General features: G+C 34.3%; 6 protein-coding genes across 8 annotated transcripts; 4 read left to right on the top strand and 2 right to left on the bottom strand.

Moving 5' to 3' along the window:
* The first annotated feature begins 348 nt into the window (after nucleotides 1–348).
* On the top strand, nucleotides 349–2,578 carry LOC105561920 (structure-specific endonuclease subunit slx1). 2 transcript variants are annotated; one of them, XM_012012298.1, is made up of 4 exons: nucleotides 349–786; nucleotides 1,143–1,325; nucleotides 1,443–1,494; nucleotides 1,585–2,578. In XM_012012298.1, the coding sequence occupies exons 2-4, from the start codon at nucleotides 1,144–1,146 to the stop codon at nucleotides 2,149–2,151; spliced, it is 801 nt and encodes a 266-aa protein (XP_011867688.1). In that variant the 5' UTR covers nucleotides 349–786; nucleotide 1,143; the 3' UTR covers nucleotides 2,152–2,578. The 2 variants fall into 2 exon arrangements, with proteins under 2 accessions (XP_011867688.1, XP_011867687.1); XM_012012297.1 differs by having other exon boundaries at nucleotides 349–1,325.
* On the bottom strand, nucleotides 2,566–4,863 carry LOC105561921. Its single transcript, XM_012012299.1, has 2 exons — nucleotides 4,449–4,863; nucleotides 2,566–4,149 (listed from the first exon to the last, which is right to left on the bottom strand). Exons 1-2 carry the CDS (start codon nucleotides 4,494–4,496, stop codon nucleotides 3,910–3,912), a joined length of 288 nt encoding a protein of 95 aa, XP_011867689.1. The 5' UTR covers nucleotides 4,497–4,863; the 3' UTR covers nucleotides 2,566–3,909.
* Nucleotides 4,864–7,362: 2,499 nt separating this feature from the next.
* On the top strand, nucleotides 7,363–12,113 carry LOC105561919 (organic cation transporter protein-like). 2 transcript variants are annotated; one of them, XM_012012295.1, is made up of 8 exons: nucleotides 7,363–8,241; nucleotides 8,626–8,967; nucleotides 9,307–9,554; nucleotides 9,692–9,978; nucleotides 10,107–10,464; nucleotides 10,595–10,836; nucleotides 10,946–11,121; nucleotides 11,247–12,113. In XM_012012295.1, exons 1-8 carry the CDS (start codon nucleotides 8,107–8,109, stop codon nucleotides 11,547–11,549), a joined length of 2,091 nt encoding a protein of 696 aa, XP_011867685.1. In that variant the 5' UTR covers nucleotides 7,363–8,106; the 3' UTR covers nucleotides 11,550–12,113. The 2 variants fall into 2 exon arrangements, with proteins under 2 accessions (XP_011867685.1, XP_011867686.1); XM_012012296.1 differs by having other exon boundaries at nucleotides 8,184–8,241; nucleotides 8,584–8,967.
* Nucleotides 12,114–12,422: 309 nt separating this feature from the next.
* On the bottom strand, nucleotides 12,423–13,488 carry LOC105561918 (mediator of RNA polymerase II transcription subunit 31). Its single transcript, XM_012012294.1, has 3 exons — nucleotides 13,270–13,488; nucleotides 13,006–13,095; nucleotides 12,423–12,922 (listed from the first exon to the last, which is right to left on the bottom strand). The coding sequence occupies exons 1-3, from the start codon at nucleotides 13,334–13,336 to the stop codon at nucleotides 12,609–12,611; spliced, it is 471 nt and encodes a 156-aa protein (XP_011867684.1). The 5' UTR covers nucleotides 13,337–13,488; the 3' UTR covers nucleotides 12,423–12,608.
* Nucleotides 13,489–13,992: 504 nt separating this feature from the next.
* Nucleotides 13,993–17,287, top strand: LOC105561912 (alpha-tocopherol transfer protein-like). Its single transcript, XM_012012286.1, has 4 exons — nucleotides 13,993–14,155; nucleotides 14,434–14,734; nucleotides 15,201–15,564; nucleotides 15,825–17,287. The coding sequence occupies exons 2-4, from the start codon at nucleotides 14,451–14,453 to the stop codon at nucleotides 16,086–16,088; spliced, it is 912 nt and encodes a 303-aa protein (XP_011867676.1). The 5' UTR covers nucleotides 13,993–14,155; nucleotides 14,434–14,450; the 3' UTR covers nucleotides 16,089–17,287.
* An 87-nt stretch (nucleotides 17,288–17,374) lies between these two features.
* LOC105561954 lies at nucleotides 17,375–24,851 on the top strand. The gene is made up of 8 exons (XM_012012369.1): nucleotides 17,375–18,179; nucleotides 19,235–19,537; nucleotides 19,627–19,990; nucleotides 20,204–20,459; nucleotides 21,581–21,669; nucleotides 22,369–22,658; nucleotides 22,927–23,293; nucleotides 23,609–24,851. Exons 2-8 carry the CDS (start codon nucleotides 19,251–19,253, stop codon nucleotides 23,864–23,866), a joined length of 1,911 nt encoding a protein of 636 aa, XP_011867759.1. The 5' UTR covers nucleotides 17,375–18,179; nucleotides 19,235–19,250; the 3' UTR covers nucleotides 23,867–24,851.
* The last annotated feature ends 181 nt before the right edge of the window (nucleotides 24,852–25,032 follow it).

The following is a 25,032-nucleotide window of genomic DNA, read 5'->3' as shown; positions in this document are numbered from 1 at the left end:
GGTCACCAAATACAACTGTGGAGGGCAAAAAGGAGATTGTACATGATTTACTTTGAAACTTTCCTCTGAAATTTTTAACTATAAACATTTTCTAACATACGTATGTACGTATATTGTATAAAAATTTCGTCGATTATTGAGGTTTATCAATCGCCGAAATTCTTGTGCTCGATACTTTGGCAGTTTTCGAGATTCCCAATTTTCGCGATTTGATGTTTCAAGTTCTCGAAATTTTAATTATTAGAATTTTTTAAAAATTCTTGGAAATGCTGGAAAATTTTTGAAATTTTAAATAGTGCGACCTCTTTGCCGATCATGTTCTCCTGATACTTTGTCAGTTTCCAAGATTTTTAATTTTCGTGATTAGAAGTTTGAAATTCTCGGAATTGCAATTCTTGGAAATTTTGAAAATTTAGATAGACTCCACCTCTTTGAATACTTTGCTTGTTTTCGAGATTTTCGCAATTTAAAGTTTAAAATTCACGGAATTTCAAACGTCTAGGTATTCCTAGCGTCCACGGTACTACAGAACAAAGAACACCTGACTAGGCATTCAAGTATAGTAACGTAGTAACCGTAGTATAGAGGGTTCATTGATACAGCAGCTTGAGCAACTCGTCTATCCGTCTATCGTCGGACGCGTGTTTGCGAAGCAACTTAACCTACAATTTCTGGAGCAACAGAAATTATGTATTCGAAATTGCTATCATTACTTAGGAAGTAATAATATATTCCCGACGTACGAATTTCCATCTTGTAAAAATACCACGCTTTGTGTGTTTAAAGGTGTTTTGTTAATTCTACTTACACAAGCGTAAAAAGATTAGGAGAATTAATATGTATATACCTAACATTCTCATTCTTATTAAAATTGTATGAAAAAGTATAACAAATATATAATAATAATTTCTTCGGCTTTTTTACCAGCTGATACTTGAAATAATTGGCCTTAAAAGTGTAAGATATAATTGATAAGAACAAATTTGAACAAATATTGACTTGTTTATATATGTACAGTCGAATTTAGTAGAAACAAAAATTAAATATAATTAGGTAGAAATAAATGCAGATCTGGTGAATGTTCTGAAATACATTTCACATAATTGTAATTCTACGTGTTATGAAAATTTGCAATGCTTAAGAATGGAAGAAGAGCCTGAGGTGATAGAACGCTTTTTTGGTGTATATTTATTATACTGCGTGAATCCAAAGTACAAGGGAAGAACTTATGTCGGTTACACTGTAGACCCAAGACGCAGGATTAAACAGCATAATGCTGGTAAGAAGCATGGTGGAGCTTGGAAAACTAGTAAGAAAGGGCCATGGTAAATAAACATTCTAGTCTTCTCATTTATACAGTTACATATATGAATAAATGAAATGAAATAGATACTTTATACATACACATATACTTGTGAAATTGCAATAATTATCATATTTAGGAACATGGTCTTGATCATCCATGGATTTCCTAACAGCACTTGTGCACTTAGAGTAAGTTTCCATTTTCTCTGAAGAAAAGCAAATTGTGACATTCGTCGGAACATTATTTATCTTTAATAACTAAACATTTCATTGTACTAGTTCGAATGGGCTTGGCAACATCCACATATGAGTAGGCGATTGAAGCACATTCCCAAGAAGAGGTCGTCGCAGAAGATGTTTGATTTCCGTTTAACTGTCTTGACGGAGATGTTGAAGATTGGGCCTTGGTGCCGCTTACCTTTGACAGTACGATGGTTGGATTATGAATTTTCCAAGAATTATTACGGGTGCATATCCCCACCATTACACATGCCTATATGCTATGGCAAAGTTACCAGTTGTAAAGTTAAGCCAATACAGGGAACAAAAGAAGATAACATTCTGTCACAAGAAGCATCAATGTTCTGTTCTCTTTGCGGCTCTAGTATGATGGAGAAAGATTCTGTCACTTGTGTAAAACCAAAATGCTCTTTAATTGTCCACTTAATCTGTTTAGCGAAAGAATTTTGTAAAGATGGAAAGATGATTCTACCGATCGAAGGTACTTGCCCTGTGTGCAAGTTTAATATCCTCTGGGGAGATCTTATAAGAAAAAAGAACGGTTGTTATCGAGATCTTGATGAAGATCCTAATACTGATTCTACCAGTGATAACGATAACATTTAAGCATCACTTATAAATAACATTGTAAAATTTTTTTAATGAATATTTATAAATAAATGCGAATTAACTGAAATCAGCAATCAGAGTACGCCATGTGATATACGAAATGTTAACTGTTACGCGGATACGTCAATGATTCCTATTCGGCAGACATTGGTTTACTATGTAATTAGCACACACTACGCTGAACCGTTAGTGGGACTTGTACGTGATTAAACAGTACCACTTGCATTGAAATTCTCGAGGTCTTTGCGAGGAAAAAATGTGTCGAGCCATAATACATTTTCCTTTTCTCTCGGTCGTAAGTTCGTTGTATACCGATTTTCTCGACCAGCTATAAGCGTTGTAGACGATCTACTTTACGAATCGAATATTGGCACATTGTATAAAACGATAATACGAAAAATAAATAAAAATTTTATTATCAGTATTTAATCATGTAAAGAAAAACGTAATATAAGTAATTTACATCTGTTACGCCATTATACAGACAAGATATTAAAACTATGTAATAATGTAGTTTGGTTAACATAAAATTTTCCGTCTTTTTAACGAACAGAAAAATCAACGATATCAAGTACGTTTTATGTAATATCAAATCATTGATACATATAAATCCTAATTAAATTTGTCAACTATTGGGACTAAAATAACGTAAAAAGTACTTGTATGTCGAAAAGGACTTTTGTTGAGCTAAACTAAAATTATTCGTTAATGATAAAATAAATAAATTCCAATTCTTTGTTAACAATAATAAACGTTGCGCTTTCTGTCTCGTTTATCAGTATACAGAATGAATGTTCTTCATAATTACAAGCTTTCACAGTAATTACAGAAACCGTCACTCCATTTACTTTTGTTTCACGTTTGAGCTGATTATTTCGAAAGTATGGTGTAAAGTTCTAGATTCCAATCCATTTCAATGAGCGACGAAATAAAATATTTTATCAATAGTGAATTTTATCGGAGACTGGTTTTACAACACTTTCGAAAGATAACGATCAAATGTATTATTTATATGAAGACTTTGATCGTGATTAGCAGATGCTAATTTCACTGGACCAGAACCGACGGAATGGATAGTTACATTCACTTGATACGAGATAAACGGAAAGCGGAAACAAACCATTTCCTACTTATATCTTCGCCCGTAATAATCGGTGCACACCCATCAGCTCTACCGAAATTACGACGAATAACGGTATACACAAAATCGTTTAAAAAACCTCTCGCGCAAGATCGACAGACTCACGACTGAATCGTAATACGGTCATCGCGTTTTCATTACAAACGAGATTCTCTGATTCGTGAATTTTTTAACATCTAATTATTGACGTAGGATCTAAGACCTTTTTTTTTCTATTTCCGCAACAGGATTGACAAGCCATATTTTCTCACCCATACTTTCTTATACAAAGTTTGCTACGTCACTATACAATGTATCTACTCTTTTTCAATTTTCATATGTTTCGTATATGAAATTTATCAGTTTATTAACATGAATCCCATTAATAGCAATGAAGTAGAGAGAATCAGAGAATAGAAAAGCTTTTCACAACAAACGCATGCATACTTCTTGAATGTTGTTAATTCAAACACAAAGTTAATAAATATTGTAATTCTCATAATTTAAGCCGAGTCGATTTTGTCGCAAAAGTCATTTAAAAGCATGTCTTTCATTTCGACATAACTTCCGAAACGCAATCAACGTTGCCATTGAATACCGTCGAAAATGCGCGATCAGGCTGAAAAATATCTAATTCAGAAAATATCAGGTACAATTAAGTCATCATCTCCGTAATCCTCATTGTACTCCTCGGCTCCGGGAGGCACAAAAATTCCACCAAGGACACCCGAGAGATTTTCACCCAGCCCCATTGCCGAAGCTACCCCAAAGACCAATCTCATCATCAGCAGTCGCATAAAGTTTACGACGTTGGTCTCTTTGCTCTGCAACGATAGCTGCGTCGTTTTCTTCGATCTGCTATCTGCATACCGAATCTATGAATTACAAAATAATTTCTGAAATATTGTCAAATGAAAAGCTCTAGAGAGAGGGGGGGGGGAAGAGAGAGAGGAAGAGAGCAGAAGATAAAATGAGCTCGAAATCCAGTATCGATTTGATTTGAAACTATGTAGATTTACTTGTGAGATTCGTTACATGTCGAGTGTAAACATTGTACACGATAATGTGAACCAAGTGATAGTGGCAACGTATTATCTATTAAATATGACTGATACGATGGCAAATGGAATTGTAAAAAAAGGAAATAAAAAAAGGGGGGAAAAATTGTACTCACGCTGGTACAGACGAGCAAAACTCCTAACAAAACTATTCGAGCTCTCATGGTGCGCTTGTTGGTGCGCGCGATGACTTCCGGCGACGAGGGAGCCGACCGGCTGTGCGACAGCTCGATGGCGATCGGCGCTTATCGAGGAAAACGACGTCGCGGTATTTGCATACGAGCGAGGCATCCGCGCGACGAACGACCTATCGCGCAACGTTCGCCGAATAGAACTGAGGAAAATCGAACGAGCGGCCAGTCTCCGTCTCGACTCTCGAGAGTCGGCGGCCTTTTTTCCACCACGACTCGGCGCGCGCCGTGTCTCGAGGAAAGAAGAGTAGAGAAGAGAAGAGAAGCGCGCGGTATGGACGAAACGCGATGACCCGCTCCCCCGAGCGGCCAAGCGAAATCGACGCGTCGTCGATATACACACCGACTACGAGATCGCAGAACCTAAGTTATTCTACGATAACGGTACACCACGAAAAAAAAGGCATCCAGGCCAGACTCGGCTTCGCGGCTCGCGCGCGTCGTGCGCCATAAGGTTGGACGCTAGTCATCGGGCGCCTCGAATCTCGAATTACGGCTCGACTCGCTTCGCTTCGCTTAGCGTCGCGATGTCCGACATGCGCGTTTATCGCTACATCACGCGTTTTCACGCTAGATCTAAGCAAATACCATTATCCAGCGCAATCATGGCGAAATTTTAACAGCTAGCTTGTTTAGCGAAATCTTACAAGAAATACTCTTATTACTGGCAACTCTTTTCACTGTCCACGAGCTCTCGAGAGTATTTGACAAGAGCATTACTGTTTAACAAAAACCTAGCCAAATTTTTTTGTTAGACCTAGACCTGACGATATTCCTCACCTAATATACCTATGTATGTAGCTATAAAGTCTAATCTATAATGTGCTTTCTGCGTCTATTTTATAGAAACAAATCAAAAGGTTTCAAAAATTTCTCAACAATGTACGATTATACAATGTATAATATACAATTTATCAACTTGCACCAATTTTTTTAACCTATTTATTAGCTACAAAATAGAATGTTTCTAGACGCAGAGAGCACATTTGTAGATTAGGCTTAAAGAGAACTAGGAAGAAAACATTATTTTTACCATATGCAATAATCATAGAGCGAGATTTGGAGTACACGAAACTTTGATCCACAAAACTAGATAAAATGGAACATGATGATGAAAACTAGAGTAAAAAATTTCTAGATTTATTAGTAATTTAATTTTGCTATCATTCAAGTAACTTAATTTCGATAAAGTATCAACATTGTTGGCGCGAAAGTAGTTTTTATATGTTCCTTTACTATTCTCGCGACTTATTCTTTTTCTTATATAAGATTATTATCAACCCTGTACTGTGCGCGCGCTGGCCTGCTTCCTATTATGCGGGAAAATGATGCGCCGATAGGTCCCGAGAAGCTGCACGCTGCTAGAAAACGCACGAGAAATTAGCCTGAATTGTAAGCGCCGATGAAATCTGGCACGGATCGTTAACTGGCGCATCATCCATTCGTGCCGTATATTACGCGATGTGTTACGAAATTTTTTTGCCCATAGTAATAACGTCATTTTCGCAACTATTTTAGACATCTGTACTTCTGAAAACCACTTACAATTCGAGTTTGAGAGATACGCCTATTGTTAGCAACACTCTAATAACTTTAATGAATTCACTTTGGTTTCTTCTTCTTTTTTCTACTCACTATTACGGTGGTTATTAACGATTAGCATTAATTTCAAAAAGGGTAAGATATAAAGAAGTCGCGAGTTTATTGAACAGAGAAATTGTACTTTTCTCCTTACTAAATAATTATAATGAAAAGTGACACGTTAGTATCGCGTGCGTGCTATCGCGAATAAGAATTTGTTCTAATGATGAAAAATTGTTGAACCGCGATTTTTGCGTCAACAGACGCGCGCATAATTGATTATGCATTCATCGGTATTTGAATGAAAATAAAAGCTGGCCGTAAATGACGATACCGATCGTGACGTCCGATCAATGCCTAAAATCGAAAGACGACAACCGACGATGACGATGGCGAAGAAAGAGAAAGATGGAATTTCCTTTTCAGATTCGATCGTCGATCTGTCTTGGCGACAAACCACCGATGAAAGGCAGGATGTGACCGGGGCCGGGACCGGACGTAACGAGCTCGGCATACGCAAACAGTTCCAGAAGCACCTCAGTCGTCGCTCGTTGCGCCGCGTAATGATTTACACCCTGTTTCGATCGAGATGATGCCGCTGACAATAAGTATGGAGCGCCTTCCGAGTCTTCTGCTAAAATAACCATTGTAACTCGCGCTTTTTGCTACTGTTTCACAATGTTTATACAGGATGCCTTATTTTCATCTTTTAAATGATTGTTAAAAGAGATGACGTCGGATCAAAATTATTCTGTTCCGAAGAGACGTCGTGAAAAATCAAATGTATAATCGCACAGATAATTGGGGACATTTAATGTGTAATTATGATAGCAGCAAATGTAAATTCGACGAAACAACGAAAGTCAATAGCGAAACTATCCGTCTTTCTGCTATTATGATAGAATTATGACATACGCGCGAATACATAACGACGGTAAAGCGTTTGTGGAGTTTGTAGACGTCGCTGGGACATTATCACGAGCAAGAGCTTAGAGGTGCCTGCATACATGGTGCATCGCGAAATTAAAGCACATATTCCATATACATTCCACGGGAATAACTATCATCCGAGGAACTGGTTCGTGCTGAAATTCATATTGTTAGCACGCGCATACATTCATTTTTACGTTGTATCTTCAATTTCAATTGACCGCGTAAGTCGAGATTCACCGCGCAATCATTCGCAATTATCGCGAACGCGTCATTAGATCCGATGTCTTCCATCTGGCTCAGCTTGGAAATTGAAAAATCGGCAATCCGTTATCGTCTCCCTTTCTCTTCCTCCCACCTCCCCCCCTCTTTCTATTCTGTTCGCATTTTGCGTTAGATACAATTTAATAGTACAATGACAGAGATGATTAAATTGATGAATACGCCAATAGTGACGGTCCGTCAGCCGCGGCATATTGATCGTTATTGGCAGAAGATCGTTTACACCTCGTATACCGCGTACCAATGGTACATATCGTCCTAGGTATTGAAACAATAGGCCGTACCATCGTCCTCCTCTGATTCACCCGTCATTCAGTGAGTCTCCTCCTTCGCGCCTCGCGTCCTGCAAGAGAGACAACTCCTGGCCGATCCTCTCTCTGTCAGTGCATGCTTTACCTTCGTGCATGACACTTTGTTTCAACCTCGCGTTACATTCCGCTCGGCACGGCGTTTTATATATATATAAACAAACGATTTCTTAAACTGTTTACTCTCTCAAATGTTCATCAACTAAGTAACAGTTCTGAAATTATTACTCCGACATATGTAAACTATGTTATAAAAGATACTCAAGTTTTTTTCAATATGTTACAAGTAGAATGAATATTCGTCTCGAATGGGGGGATGTTTGGCTAATTTCTGTCTCGAAATTGCTTGATCCAATTTTCAAAGGAATAAATAAATGTGATTGTATACGAGATTTGAAACGGCGGTGCGCGTTGCACTTTCGACGGGCAGAGTTTCGGTCATTGGGTTATCAGGGGTTGGTGTGGAGAGATCGTGGCTCACGATGAATGCGGAGGAAGCTAAAGTGGGCTGCTTTCAAATGGTGTTAGTGTTGCTACTTGGAATAAACTATGTCATCGTCGCCATGAGTCACGCGTTGCCAGTTTTTCATAACTACACGCCAAAATTTTATTGTCAGGTGAGTTGAAGTGCGAAAGAAGCTCGGAAAAGAAATTATTTTAACGTATAATAATGTAAGACAGAAATTTTCTATTATTTTAATTCAGTGGCGTATACATATATACAATAAATGGAATCTAACGTTAGACCGTTAATTTGAGCCGTTCAATTAATTTAAAGAGTGTTAAATATAAACGTAAAAATAAAGATATAAGATGTAAAAAAAAATTTTTAATTTAGTTTCGATTAAAAATTGATATTTCGTTCTCGATTATTACATTAGTTTCATATCTAACGATAAGTATGCATGACTTGTAAGAAAAAGGAATTAATTGAAAAGAGAAAATTTCTCACTCTTTAGAATATAATAATTTGATAAGATAAAGAAGCTATTATTCGATAGACGAGAGATTCAACGAATAAAAGCTTTGGCTGTCAAACCGCGGGGAATTCATCGATCGTTGTCAATTTAACTTCTGCGTCGCCGCAAATGCCAGTGCTTACATCCTGTTCCGGCGAATATCGCTTCGTGACAGAGTTTACGGAGAACAGCGTAGTCACCGAATGGGGTTTAGTATGCGAGAAACGATACTTGTCTTTTCTCGGGCCAACCGTTTATTATACGGGGGTTCTTCTGGGTGCGTGGATCTCTGGATTTCTAACCGATCGTATCGGCAGACTTCCGGTCCAAGCGATATGTCTTTACGCGCAAGGCACGATGGCGGTCGCACTCTACATTGTACAGGTAAAAAATTCTCCCGTCACATTATTAGAGATAGCATTTGATAAACGTTTGAGAGCTCAAGCAATTATGCATTTTTAGAAGGACGAGAAAATTGCATTTACTTAAATTGTCCCAAATTTTTAACAAGTGGATTAGTTATCGCGCATTCGGTTTTTCATAATAAAATTATGATTGATTAATAGTTTTCTATTAATTCGTTGTATTCATCGCGATGAATTATATTCGTGATTCGATATATTGTGTATTTGATGGCGAGCGAAAGAAAATGGTTGCTTATCCTGGTGTATAACAATTCAAACTTGGAGATGTGTTAAAAAACACTGAAATTGTCAATTTCAGAGTTATCCTGCATTTTTGGCGCTACGTGGTCTTCAAGGAGTATTCGTTCAAGGCCTGCAGATTTCTACGTATATTCTCTCTCTGGAACTATTTCCAGCGCGATCTCGTACTCTCGTTGCATTGATTATGCAGATTTCCTGGTCAATCGGTCTCGTACTGCTCGCAGTACTCAGTTATGTGATACCCGATTGGCGAATTTTGCAGCTGGCTGTTTCTGTACCCACCGCCATCACTGTGTTGTACATTTGGTAAGGAAAAGGAAAAGAAAAAGGAAAGCAACACAGTACCACGAAACACAACAAAATATTACAATTAGTTAGATTAATGAAATATGTGACACATTAAATAAATATAAATGAATCTCTCCTCATATGATATATAATAGGATTATACCTGAATCACCAAGATGGTTACTGGCTAGAGGAAAATCAACAGAGGCCGATATGGCGCTTGAAAGAATCGCAATATATAACAGCTGCTGCATTGGGATGCGAACAAAGAATACTCTTGTGCAAGAAGCATGCGTGAAAAGTAACACAACGCCGATGAAACCGGAGAGGAAGTCGCGAGTCACCAGCGTCGAACTTGAGAAAGCGAGGACTGATGAAAATCAGCGAGAAGAAGCTACGAATTTGTTAAACAAGTCGGAATTAACGGAACGAAAAATCACAGGTATAAATAATGAAATACATAGTAAAATGCGTACAGATTCGTATAAAAAAGATAACAAACAAATATAGATTTGTATATATACAGTTGTACACTTTTTATATACATTAATATTAAGAAATTTATTGTAGAGAGAACTTTTGAGGTCAATTCGACCAACTTGGATAAATTTTCCAACATGGAATTACGCCAAGAGACGCCAAGTTCAGCGGAAGATTTTGACAAGAGACACTTGCCTTCGAGTTCCAAGTGCGAACGAAACGCAAAGATGATTGTTATACAATCAGGATGCGATGAAAGGATTTCCCTGGAAGACGCAGAAGAGGTAGTGTTGCGTAGAAAAAAGAAAGAAAAAACGAATGAAAATGAAGAGAAAACGGGAAATAGTGTCAGGAAACAGAGCGCAAAGAAGATAAGCTCTGCACCATTCAAGAATGCGATCGAATCGTCGATATTAAGGAAATATGGTGCTATAATGATTTGTCAATGGTAAAATACTTGAAAAAGTAATTAATTCCCTTTACCCTTCCTGGACATGATTAATTTTTATCCTTAGACTGTAATAGAATAATGAAGATTGAAATGCCTTAAAAATTTCAATTGTACGTTGTCATTTAAGGTGGACGTCTACAATAGCGTGCAGCATACTTGATGATTTGGCGCCAAGTTTTCCGGTTAATAGGCACATCACGTTCGCCCTGAGCGCAGCTCTCGAAATGGCAACGTACACATTTGTGTACTTTGTATTATCTAGATACGGTAGACGGCTGCCAATGTGCGCATACCAGTCTCTCAATGGCATCGTTTGTATTTTAATTGCGGCCTTCTTCATTTTAACCACCACGTCTGCACCGTGGACCGGTACATAAGATAAAAAACACATTTACAGAATCACAAGATTTTGCAAAATTTCCAATAGGTAGAGTGTTGCCAAGATTTTTGGCATATGTACAAAAGATTTTGATTTCAGATCTCGCAAAAACGGTAACGTTGCTGTTTGGCAGAGTGACTATCACGAGTACCCTTTCTATCGCCTACTTGTATACCATTGAAATATTTCCAACTGTGATACGAGCTAGCTGTTTAGGCTTATGCGTGGTGTTTGCAAAAATCGGCAGCCTAAGCATACCGCATTTACTTTTATTGGTACGTTATCCATTTTTCTCGTTGAAAACATTTTCTGTCTATATACCTACACAGTCTTGCAATTTGTATTATTTCCGACGAATTAAAATTCGCCAAATCATTGGAAATGCAAATGTTTTTATTAGAGACAACATATATCGCTTCCGATACCATTACTGGTCGTTGGAGTATTGTGCTTCGTCTCCGGCATGTTGGCTTTGATTTTACCAGATACGTTGAATAAAATTCTGCCAGATCAAGTGGTAGATATGAAAAATGTAATCGACGACAATAATTGCAAGAGTGATGATATCGATAAAGAAGATGGCGTGAAGGAAGAGGATACGACAGACAGACAAATTCTAAGGGAGAAGCTCTTTTCAGAAGACTGGGTGGATGCCGGTAATGGAATTTTGGTGAATTTCACGGAGAATAAAAATACCGAATAATTTAGAAAATAAAGCGACTTTGTATTAAAAAATTATCCTACTTTTTAATGGGCATCTTCGATCCGCTTTATTCGTACCAAGTGTCACATAATCATCGGCGTAAAATATTCAAAGCTTATAGTTTATTTTCACTAAACGAATATCACATACACATATTTATATAAAATATACGTTGCACACATACAAGTGGAAACACGAGTCGAATAACATATACATGAAAATAGATATTCATTTTAATTTGAATTTTCAACGTAGAAATATAGCATAAGTCAAACAAAATAATTTGGCAGAAACATGTATTAAAAATATGTGATAGATAACTTTGGAAATTTTACGTATATCTTATTATGAAGATTATCCACAAAATGCTCAATTGCGTCAAATATTCATTCGTAATATACGTGAAAAGCAACGTAAAATGTTAGCTCCTATCACGACATATCCACACGAAATTGTAAGTTGAAGATATCCACCGACTCGTTCACACAAAAGAACAATCTTATTTTAATTTTATGTCGATATCCATTAGGCATAGTAAAATAAAAATATTTCGACAAAAATTAAATACAAGGCTACAACTAATGTGTGTGTGTGTGTGTGTGAGAAAGAATTGAAAAATAGTTTAATAAAAGTATAACATATGTATATGTATACCAATATGTTGCTACATTGCAAAATATTGTTGCACATAGAAAAACAAATGCCATTATGCCAGCTCGTTATTGGAGAAATCACTTTTCTAACTGATTCAATATTTATACAGTTGATCGTCTAAAGAGCGGAATACTTCTCGAGGACTTATAGTATACGTTACAGGGATATTAAATATATAAGTGTAATAAGACTGAGCAGGGAACAATAAGCTGTATCGACTGACATTCTTAATAAATAGTTTATTCGTATATATACGAGAAAGAAATACGATTTAATGTGAAAATGTGGAGAATTTGTGAGCTATCACAGGTAAGCAAATGAATCGGTTCCTCTAAAAAAACTGTCATATTGGAAATAAGATGACGTGGGCTCTGTCTTCAGACATACAAGATAAATAATAAAACTTTAGGGAACCTTGGGTTGAGCGATGCCATTGTTCTGAGAATTGGTGTGTTGCGTTTGCTCGGCAGCTGTTTGCAGAAGTCTTGTTCGACGTCTGGTATAATGTTGCCACAGTAGAATCTGCTGATCATCGATAAACTTTGTACATTGAGAATTGACAACTTCTCGTCTAAAGTGCTCATACTGCAATAAATCCAGGAAATATAAGCACATAGGGTACTTCAAATACTTAGCATATTCCGGTTCTTTCCAGTATAACAGGTACTTGAGATAATTAATAAACGTCGTGTCTTTGAAGTAGCCACGCTGTGCCAAAACTAGAATTACATTCATCATCAATAAAATGTTAGAAAATTAGTTAAATAAGTAAGAGAAATATGGGAGAATCTTTGTTGCTTACAATTCAAATAATTTGGATTGGCGAGGCATTGCACAAATTCTAATTCAACCTGAAACCGTAATCGCTGTTGATCATCTGTCTCCGGAGCCCCTAAAATAGAAATTTCATAAGGTGACAAGAGGCGCAATTGAATTCAAATTAATTATATAGTTGAAGGCAGATTAAAGCGACAATATTGAACGTCGAGTAATTTTTCAGTCACAACGTATTAAAAACTATAGCTGTACGATTGCTGTAGAAAAGATAGGTTAGAGTACAATGTACCGTTCATTCCAATGAAAGAGGGTTTTCTGCCTTTCATGAGCCCCGACGAATCATCCAGTCGGTTCATAGTACATCAACTGTCGAATATTGAATACTTGTCGTTCTTACAACAAACATACGAAAATGATATTTTTCCGCAAGCTTTCCACAACACACGACTCTCACAAATGCACACAAATGAATTGTATCTTGTATCCGGTGTCGGCGTCGGCATGGCGTCAACACGCCGATCGCAGCGCCAACTGAACAAGTGGAGACTTGGAGAGACAAATATGCGCCAGAAATTTAAGATCCACTTATACATATGTATAACGTTTATGTAACTTCTTTGGTTGCATCATTCTTTATGCATCAAGTTTTCCTCACTTATTATAACGTTAATTATTCCATTAAATAGAAGCTTATAACATAATTTTGAAATAAATTTGCATGCTGATCACTTTATATAATTATAAAATAATGATTCCTACAAAGTAATTACTAGAAACAGTAATTATTTGAGATCTTACGTGCATGTTTACAACCTGTTTTTATATGTGAAACCTGGTTTTATATATAAAACATAAGGAAATTATATAACGACGTAAAATAAAAAAATTGAAGAAAAATGTCTCTCAGTGCATAATAATAACAAGTCATCGGACTATAATTTGTATCAAGCTGTCAAGAATTTAATTCATGATTACAGTTATGGTGAATGTAAGCATATATTAAGTTGCCTTTGTCACGCCTATATGTAGATACTACCATGATATTATAAAATGCAAATCTTAATTTCGCGTCACGAATAGTAGTACCACCTTGAGAAGTCGGCGAGTAGAAATCGAGTCATTCGTCTAGTAGAGTTTTAATAAGCAGGTTCTTTCTCGTCCGAGTGCGTCTGATTGTGAGTAAATAATACCTTTTTCTCTATTATTTTTACACAATTATTCTAATACTATTTATATAATAATATTGTCTGATCCAATTGTTATATCATAGCTGAAATTAATAGATAAAGACATTCATTCATTATTAAACCGCAATATAGGTAGCATTAATAATTTCAATTCTTCCATTAAATGTCTTTAAGACATAATATTTTTATGTAAAAAAATAACTGTCAAATAATTTGGATTATGATTTACTTATAATAAGTGTTAAAAACCATTTTTGTATTAATAGAAAATTATTAAAGTGCTATGTCGCTGACAAAGAGAATTTCCTACGAAGAGGAAAAGAAGAAAAATCCCAAATTGAAAGATTCCGATATACAAATCCTAAAGGACTGGTCCACGAAACAGCCGCATCTTCCAAAAATTTTAGACGTTGAATATGTATTATTCTTACATAGCAATTATTATCTTATCGAAGCTGCTAAGAACACCATCGAAGAATATTACACTTCCAGAACTCACATGCCAGAATTTTTCTCCGACAGAGATCCACTTGGAACGAAGCAATTGCGAGAAACATTCAACGTTGTGTAAGTATTAAAATATTTTTTACGTATTTTTTTTAGCTAGGGTAAAGGCTCCTTCCTAATATCACCCAGAACGTAATATCGCCACCCGTGATATCTCGTGAACAAAGGGCTAATATCAATACATAGAATTAGTAGCTAAACATGTGTAAGAAGATTGCAGTTACAACGTTATAGAAATAACGTCTGACTCGGGAGACGCATTAAAACAAAAATTTTGAGTGCTGAAAAATTTTGCAGACAGTGCAAGTTCGACATGACATTGTGAGAATATAAGTTGAAACATTCTTTTAATAGTACATACAATTTGACTCAATGTATAAATATTTCGAAATAGTGTATAATATATAATAAACAAATAATAAATAATATCAAAGGTAAAAGATGTAAAAAAAGCTTTCGACTTTAATAAATATTAAAATAAAATTGAATCCAATTATGCATAAAACAATGAAATTTCTTTAAAAAGGGCGGAGATGACACTATCAATGCCAACGAAGGAAGGATACAAAATTATTTATGGGAAACTAACAGATTTTGAACCGTCGCATTTTGTTTATAACGACATAATGAAGTACTTTTCTATGATGATGGACTTATGGTTATACACCGAAGGAACCGCCGAGGGTCATGTAATTGTTATAGACATGATAGGTGTTACCTTCGCTCATGCTGGCCGTCTCAGTCCCATGGGAATCAAAAAGTATCTTCATTATTTACAAGAAGCTATGCCAATCAGACTTAAAGGTCTGCACTTTATTAACACCAACGCAGTCATGGATATCATCTTGTCAATGATGAAGCCGTTTATGAAGAAAGAATTAATGGATGTGGTAAGAAGAATAAAAAGAAAAACACTTTGTGTTTTACTTAATTCCGGACCAAATTTTATATTAAACTTGTTTATCGTAAATTTCATATTAAGATATGAGAGCTCAGTAAGTGATGAATAATGATCTTTTCTCTGAAAAGTTATATATATATGTTCAAAATTCAAAATTATTTTATTCCTAAATTTTTTAATTCTAGTAATAGATAGGAAATATATATGTCTTATATGTATTAATAGAATAAATTTTGGATATATTTTCAGTTACATATTCATACTACTCCAAAGGACACGCTGGCAAAGTTTTTGCCACTGGAAGCATTCCCATGCGATATAGGTTTAGGTGGAAAAGCTAGACCGTGGAAAGAACAACAGGAGGAGTATTTAAAGAAGCTGGAGAATCATCGTGAATGGTTTCTGCAAGACGAAGTTACGGGTCGTGTAAACGAAGCTTTAAGAGTAGGCAAAAGCAAAACGATGGATATGTTTGGAGTCGAGGGAAGTTTCAAAAAATTAGACATAGATTGATTTCTTTCATTGAAGTCGAAAATAACCGAATACAACTTTTCTTAAAATATATTTAACACGATCACAAGAAATAAATAAAAATGTAATGCTTATAACTTATAACGATAACATTAACGGTGACGGTGACAAGTATAGTAATTATCAAAAATTTCATTACAGTTCATTTATTGGCAATTGATTAAATAATTTTGCCAAAATAATTTACTTGTCTCAAACATTTATATGTCTCGAAAATTAAAGATTTTGTTCCAAATAATATGTGATTACATTATGATAATCACAATACAATATATAAGTTACAAGCTCTCTAAAAAAACATGATATAATATTAGTGCACATTAACTAACATTTAAAACATTAATAATACGCTTCAATTTCAAGCATAATCGGAGTATTATATTCAAATACTATATCAAATAACATTAACATACGGCGGAGATGTAATTATATAAAATTGCAATGTAATCTCGTTATTAGGCCATCAATTTAATCAAAAGCGAAATTTTTTATTCAAAGTCTTGAACTTTGATAGATATTTTTAATCACGGCACTAGAATCTCACGACGCAACCTGTCGATGTATTAGTAATTAGAGAAATGGAGAAGTTGATTCTCACTGCATTTCTTATTATAATTACAAATCTCAATAATACGTGTCTTAATCATTATTAGATTTAAATGGAATACATTTTAACGTAGCATAGTAGATTTATTCCACGGTCAATTTAGTTCCTAGAATCACTAGACACGATTTCTTTGTAATCTATAATATTTCAACCTGTTACGTTAAAAAGGAATAAAAGGAGTTAACGTATACGACATAATGTAATGTAATAATTCTACTAACGTTTCGTGCCGCTGATGTCTACCACTGATTAGACATTTTTCAATCGAACCATCTCTAATATTTTTAATATTTTGGAGTGTAGAATAGTTATGATATAATGTGCCTATTCTAATTGCAAGGTTGGAAAGTAACGCGTTACCTGTAACGTCGTTACCGCTACAGTTACTTTCTTTTTGATAATTTTTGATAACGAATGGACGTTACATTTTCTCATTTGTAACGTTCATGGTAACATAGTTATATTTTGTCAGTAACGGTAATGATTTTAGTAGTTACTTTCATCGTTACTTTATCGCGCGTGAAATTTTCACTATATAAGTTGCATTCAGGAAATAAAGTAGTCCAGTGATCTTTAATATGATTGGTTCTTTGTCTTGCCTGTAGTTCTTTGTTGACAAAAAAGTGTAGAAACCAATCATATACGGTTACCGACAATTATCGACATCGTTAACGCCGTTCGCGCTACTTTTGTACATACATGATAGAAAAGCTGCACGAACGTCATTAACGATATCGAGAGTTGTCGGTAACCGTGTACGGAATAGAGCTCCTAATATATGTATAGTTATAAAATAATATATAAAATTTTGAACCTTATCCTTTTACTCTAGAAGATATATAATTTTACGTATATCTTCTGTTTATATTTACTGCAGAAATTTGTATTTAATTGTACTAATATAAACCAAAAAGTAAGTAACGAAAATAGTAGCGACTCGTTAATTTTTTAATAACGGTAACAAGTTACTCTTATATAAAGTAACTTTCCCAACCCTGCCTAATTAGTACACGTGGTTTGAATAGACGGTCGCGTAAAAACAGCACGGTACAAACGTGTTAAAAACAGTAAGATTTATATGTATAATTCAATACAAAATGAAATTTGCAAAAAACCTATTACATTCTGAAACAATGCGTAAAAATTCAATATTACGTTTTAAAGTCTAAAATAATGCGTCAGTATTATTTGCTATTTAACGAATAATTAACTTATAAACAGGTTTTTACAAGTGATGGCTTTTATTATACAGTCGTGACTATGTGTGGATAAAACATTAGTCTTGAAGCACAATTTGAAAGTTCCCATTGGACGCTCGAAACGCTCGAAACTCTCGGACATTCTCCTTTAGAAATCAGTGTGCAATCGACTTATCGCGTGCGCAGCAGCGATATTCTGTGCTGTGTTACCAGTATTTGTAGGACAGATCCACCTGTGAATAACCGGTTAAGGAACAACCGGTCAAGGTAAGTTAACATGATCTAATTTTTTTCCTCTATCTAAAAATATCATTTCAACTTCCGCAAACATTAAATGTGCTAAACATAGAAAGTGTACTATTTAAAATGGAGAATGTGAAAGAAGGATGAAAACGTATCGTTTAAATTATCTGCAAATAAGTAATTTTAATAAATAAGTTCGTCTTTTAATTCGTACAATTGAAAACTGTATTATATTTTTAAATTTAAAGAAATAATGCGTATAGGGAAAAGAAAGAAGAAAGTATTAATATAGAATAAAGCGATATATCCGATAAACAATTTTTCATGCATAAGTATGTGTAAATATATAGAATTATATGTATAAAGTTATATATCAAATATGTTCATATATGTGTATTTCTATATAAGTTTTTATAATTCTATGTAATTCTATATAACTCTATAAATCTATATGAAAATAATTTTTCTTATAATATAAAATTCTTTAGAAATTCTACATTAATAGAATTATATAAAATTATTAAGACTTATATAGAAATACGTACCTACTGTAAGAATATGTATGGACATATTTTGTATAATTTTATGTAATTCTTTACATTTATACATGATTACTTATGAAACATTTTTTATCGGGCATATAAAATGCCAAGATTTTTATATGCCCGACTTGCCAAATGTCACGTACTAATAATAATTTACTCTTTTTCAAAGCATCTATAATTTTGGACAGTACACACACGCATTATACTTTTTAATAATCCATTTTATATATTTATGATAAAAATAATAATACGGTCTACATTTACTGATTATATAACAAATTATATAACGTAGCAACTTGTTGTTCTATCTCACGGGTAATTTGTCCAGTAGGTAAAGATATGAACGATATCGTATCTTTTGATACAGTTTGAAACAATTAATTGTCGATAATTGATTTAAAATTGATTAAGTAGATTTTCGCTTTCAATACACATGTTTGATTTTTCGTTACTTTCTGCGTGATGTTATATACAGCTCTTTTTCTCCTTCGCACAAGTGTTTTTGAAAAGTTATAAACGAGAACAAATTTGTAGGTCGATCAGAGCAACGATGTCACTACCGATTCGATATGTTAGTATAGAAGAAGAGTGTAAGCGAAATCCGCAGCTCAGGATGTCAGATCTGCAAATGTTAAAGGATTGGATGGAAAAGCAGCCTCACTTGCCACGAGTAGAGATGTTATATCTTGTTATGTTTCTGCATAGCAACTATTATCGTATAGAACCAACCAAGAAGACAATAGATAATTTTTATACCATAAGGACGCTTTTTCCAGAAGTGTTCTCTAATAGAGATCCAATCGCGTGGAAAGAACTGCGAAAGGCCTTCTCTGTCTTGTGAGCTATCCTGTCAAATTATTAAGATCAATAAGTGTATCATTAAAAATCATGTCAGCATATAAGGAAAAATATTTTTTCTATAATAGAGCATGCACGCCATTGGAGCAAAAAACCAAGGAAGGCTACATCATGACATTTGGCAAAATTCGGGATCCGAATCCGAATAAATATAACTTTTTCGAAGCTATCAAGTATGTGCTTATGACGTGTGAAGTGCAGAATATCACACATGGCACCAGTGAGGGACAAATTATTATTCTTGATGCAACCGGTTTGACTTTTGGCCATATCGCTGCTATTAATTTAATGGGAGTAAAAAGAATTCTATTCTACATACAAGAAGCAGCTCCAGTTCGATTGAAGGCTATACACGTACTGAACACTGTCCCCATAGTAGATACACTAATGAATTTACTAAGACCCTTCATAAAGAAGGAATTGGTGGATATTGTAAGTCAACGTCTTCTTATTAAGAAAGGAAACCCAGTGAGAAACGAAAGTCGGAAAGACGCCTATTAGATGACTATTAGATGACTATTAGATACCGTTAATACCTATGCCGTTTAATAATCGTCTAATATCCGTCTTTCTTACCTTCATTTCTCATTAGGAAAATATAAGATATAAGTACACGTTTATTATTTTAGTATTTTATTATTTTAGCTGCATTTTCATTCGAGTATGGCAACCGCGAAGAAATACCTGCCTATAGAAGGTTTACCAAATGAATATAATGGGAAAGCGGGACCTCTCGAAGAAATAACAGCCAAGCATATTAAATTGTTGGAAGAATTTCGCGATTGGTTCCAATATGACGAAATTCATAGACGAGTGAACGAATCTTTGCGAGTTGGCAAATGCAAAAGTGCAGAAAGCCTATTCGGCGTAGATGGTAGCTTTAAAAAGTTGGAGCTTGATTAATCAGTCAAATTTAAATTCATCACTCAAAAAACTATCGTACTTATGACACAGGTAGATTGCTAGATCGCTGCAATAAAAATTTCTCCTTATCTTTTATCTGCTAGAAAATTGTTTGTAGCCTGCAGAATTAACAGCAGCAAATTCTAATAATATTTTCTGGGAAGTTTACATTTTATGACTAAATATTATTCGCTACATTGGATAAAAATGAATTTTGGTACCATAGCTAGAACAATTTTTGTAAAAGATCTAGCTGTTGTCTGTACCACAGTCAACCTGTACAATGGATGGGCGCCACAGAAAGACTTTCTTTCTTACTTTCACTGGTAGTTTAGATAGAAATTCTCTCTCTATTATTTAAATTGATTAAGTGAACAAAATATATGAGAATTTGCAGTATTGGCTATCCATTTATATATCTCATTGTCAGTTATTTTTTCGTATCTAAAAACTTTGCTGCAGTTGTAAAATTATTTTCTTGAGTGTTTCTTAGAAAAAATTTTAATAATCTTCTGTGCTCTCTCTCTCTCTCTCTCTCTCGCTCTCGCTCGATCTCTGTCCCCCTCTCCCTCCCGCCCTTCCTTTTCCCTCTCTCCATTTCTCCCCTCCCCCACGTCCTCCCTCCATCACTCTCTCCCTCTTTTTGTGTTCTCTTCTATTTCCTCAAGTACATTTTGTTACGTAGTAACTTATAGGTTATATTATATCAACATTTATGAATGTAAACATAAAAGAGGATTTATAACATACTTCGATTATCAAATTATTTTAAGAATCATATTATTGTATAATACACAATTTGTACGCAATAATCCGACTATTGTTATGTAACAAAGTTACTTGGAAAATTATAATGGCTTGTATACGTACGCATACGTGTTCATTATTCCTTAATTAATCGTTTCATGAATTGTTTGTGCTACAAGGAGGCGTTGCAAAACCTTGATGCGTAATACATCGCACACATGTGTTTGGTAATTGATAATGCTCATAGAAGTTACACGTATCTACCACAACGCATAATTTTCCGCTACTCTAATACAGTTGATTCATAATACGAATTAAACTCGACGGCCATAACAGAAAACCGGTTCCAGCAGTGAGCACGTAATCTCTGAGCTGTTCGGTCCATCTGTACCACCTTTAAAAGTATTATATTGACAACTCAAGAGAAAAGTGTTGTAAAACAAAGCAAGTTACTTAATAAGGTAATCTCTCTAGATACTGAATTTGTTAATACTTATAAATCGTATATTCAGACATGGTAATTATACATAAACCATAAGTATTTATGATACGTAACTATAACCGTTATATTGACGTTTTCATTTTACTGTTTAAGTATAGAATAATGTATGATTCATTATAATTACTAACAAGTTTCTACTTTTATTCATTAGGGAATAAAAACTGGAATATTTCAAGTTTGAATTTATCTATACTATTTATTAATCTCGCTTTGCACGATTAGTTTCTGACTTGAGGAAATCATTCTTTTATCAAAATTGTCACTTTAAAACATATCTTTTTTTTTGTTGCTAACAAACCAGAGAACATTATGTCGACTTAAAAATATCTTAAAGACGTCTTATTTCCCGATTTTCGACGTCTTTTAGACTTGTCTTAAAGACATCTTGAAAACAAATGTAAAAGACGTCCTCGAGATATGCATCATAGGCATATCGACTGATCTGTTGGCAGAGTCATATCTCGAAATTATGCAATTTCTCGTTTTTATACTTAGGCTGCGGTCAAGCTGCCGCTAATTAGTTGCACAGCATTTTTTTCTTAATTGTTGGATCGTCCAATAAATTGAAAACTGAGTGTGCACAATTGTAAGTGATTTTTTTCACTTTCATTTATTATTTTTACATTTAGATAGAATACATTTTATATTGCAATTCAAGGCAACAATGTCGATAATGAAAACGGTCACATTGGAAGAAGAAATGGGAAAGAATCCTCAACTGAAGCTATCCGATATACAATTACTGAAGGAATGGTGCGAGAAACAACCGCATTTGCCAAAAATTGAAGATAGCTTTCTCGCCTTGTTTCTTCACAGCAATTATTATCAAATGGAACCAACAAAAAGCACAATCGAAAATTATTATACGATGAGGACGCATTTACCAGAATTTTTTTGCAATCGGGATCCTCTTGCGAATAAAGAGCTACGACAAGCCTTCAAAATTCAGTGAGCAAGTTTACAATATTATAAATATGAATGAGTGAATAAATAAGATAATATAATTGGTTTGTATATAAAGTGGCTAATTTTTGAAATGTTAAGTATAATACCCATTTTGAGATCTGTGCATAAAATAAAACAAATCCTAAATAATCTGTACAGATATATTAATATTAATTGTAGATATGTAAGAATAATGCAAAATAATTTTACTAATATTTTAATATATATTGTTATATCAGTAAATTGAGATAAATTGATTTGACTTAAAAAGGGCTATACTTCCCCTAAATGGAACAACGAAAGACGGTTACAGGATGATCTATGGAACATTGATGGACAGCGATCCCTCTAACTATGATTTCAATAACAGCACGAAATATTCCACGATGATAATGGACCTATATCTCCTGATGAATGGTATAACGGACAGCGGTTTTAGTTATATCGTAGATATGGGTAAACTATCATTTGGTCATATGACGCGAATGAATCCATTGGGAATGAAAAAATCTTTGTACTTCGTCCAAGAAGCAGCGCCGATACGTTTAAAGGGAATGCATATTATAAACATGTTACCCGGTACGGAATTGTTAATAAATATGATGAAACCTTTCATGAAGAAGGAGATGATAAACATGGTAAATATCACAAATCAATCTAATTATTTAAGAGCAATGCTTGCGTTTAATATAGCGCGGAGTAATATAGCAATCAAATAATTCTGTAACGTCACAAGTACTTATTTTTCATTGTACTTTTACAGACTTAAACAAACATCATTATGGAAAACATAATTTTTTTTAACGATAAACGTAGAAAGTTTTGTGTTTAAGTTATCCGTAACATCAACATTTCAACCGAAAAATTACACTTATTTCAATGCTACGATCCTACTTATTGTTAGCACTCATTGTCACACAAGCTTTTGGAATCATCTCATTTAATTTTTCTAGATGCATTTTCATTCATCCTTGGAGAGCCTCTCCGAATATATTCCTGTGGATGCATTGCCGAACGAGGTAGGAGGAAAAGCAGGATTTACACATGAACTAGCTGAAATTCAAGTGAAACTACTCGAAGACTATCGCGAATGGTTCCTGCTGGATGAAAGAACCGGACGTGTTAATGAAGCCTTGAGAATTGGCAAGAGTAAATCAGCGAATGATTTATTCGGCGTAGAAGGTAGTTTTAAAAAACTCGATATAGATTAATTAAAATTTTATAATTCTATAATATACTTAAAAAGTATATTGTGTAAGCACAGTTCTCATTATTTCATTCTTATACAATCTCTTTTTGCAATATTATTTTGTACTTTGCACTTTGTAACGTTTTATGTAATCGTGCGCGTCAAGCATCTATCCGAGATATCATAAAACTTCCTTATACAATGTATTCATTTTGATATTCTTTTTGTGGAAAAAAATAATTAGATTTTGCGATACTCTGTGTCTCAAGGATAGGTATCTGATATTTGTGACATGCGCAAGCGAGCCAAAATAGAAGACAAACAAGAACAAAAAAAACGAGCAATTGCTTCCTCGTCACACCTATAAAAGATTTTGTTGATAGAGGACAAATAACTGCGATAGGGTTACAATATGTTATTCAAATAATATACACAACCTAACTGTGCAAAATGTGATTAATTTGTGTTTTTACATTTTAAACTAGTAAAATCCCTATTAGATACTTGATTGTATTATATTGTACAATAAGAGCGATAGAATATTTATGAGATTGCGCACGATCATGTGAGATACCAAACCTATTTTACTGAAATAATTCTGAAGACTAGCTGTCTAGACATTGTAACTAATCAACTAATAAAATAAAAGAAAAATAACAATCATCTTTCATATCGATCGATCTGATTGCGTAACACATCCGAGAGATAACTTAAAATATGTAATACTGTAAAAAATTGTTTTTGCAGGAAACAAATTAAAAGTATTCATAGTTAAATAATTGAATGTTAAATAGTATTATCTAAATCACTATCAATTTGTGGAATTATTAATCCAGTTTTTAAAAAGACTGACTTATGAGAGATTTTTATAAGTTACTATTTTGCATAGTACATACACGCGCGCAAGTACGTCCATTTTACGATAAATTTATTTTCAATTAATAATAAAACAAAGAAAAATATATATCTTAGTGATATCTTTGATAAAAGATATTCCCCGCAAAAAAGAAAAGATAAGAAAATCACGTGCTAACAATGTCACAATCGAGAATTATTATATTGCGCGTTACAAATTATATTGTATTTATATTGTATTGTGACAATATTACTGGAAAATAATGTTATTTCTTACAAATAGTCTAATATTGCACAATACAATATTTGTATTCTGTGGCCATATTGTATATT

This window comes from Vollenhovia emeryi, unplaced genomic scaffold (genome assembly GCF_000949405.1).
Source record: "Vollenhovia emeryi isolate VEMERY1.0 unplaced genomic scaffold, V.emery_V1.0 DF939198.1, whole genome shotgun sequence".
NCBI classification, from domain to species: Eukaryota; Metazoa; Arthropoda; class Insecta; order Hymenoptera; family Formicidae; genus Vollenhovia; species Vollenhovia emeryi.
The sequence above is the reverse complement of the archived record's forward strand: the minus strand, read 5'-3'. Positions and strand labels throughout refer to the sequence as shown.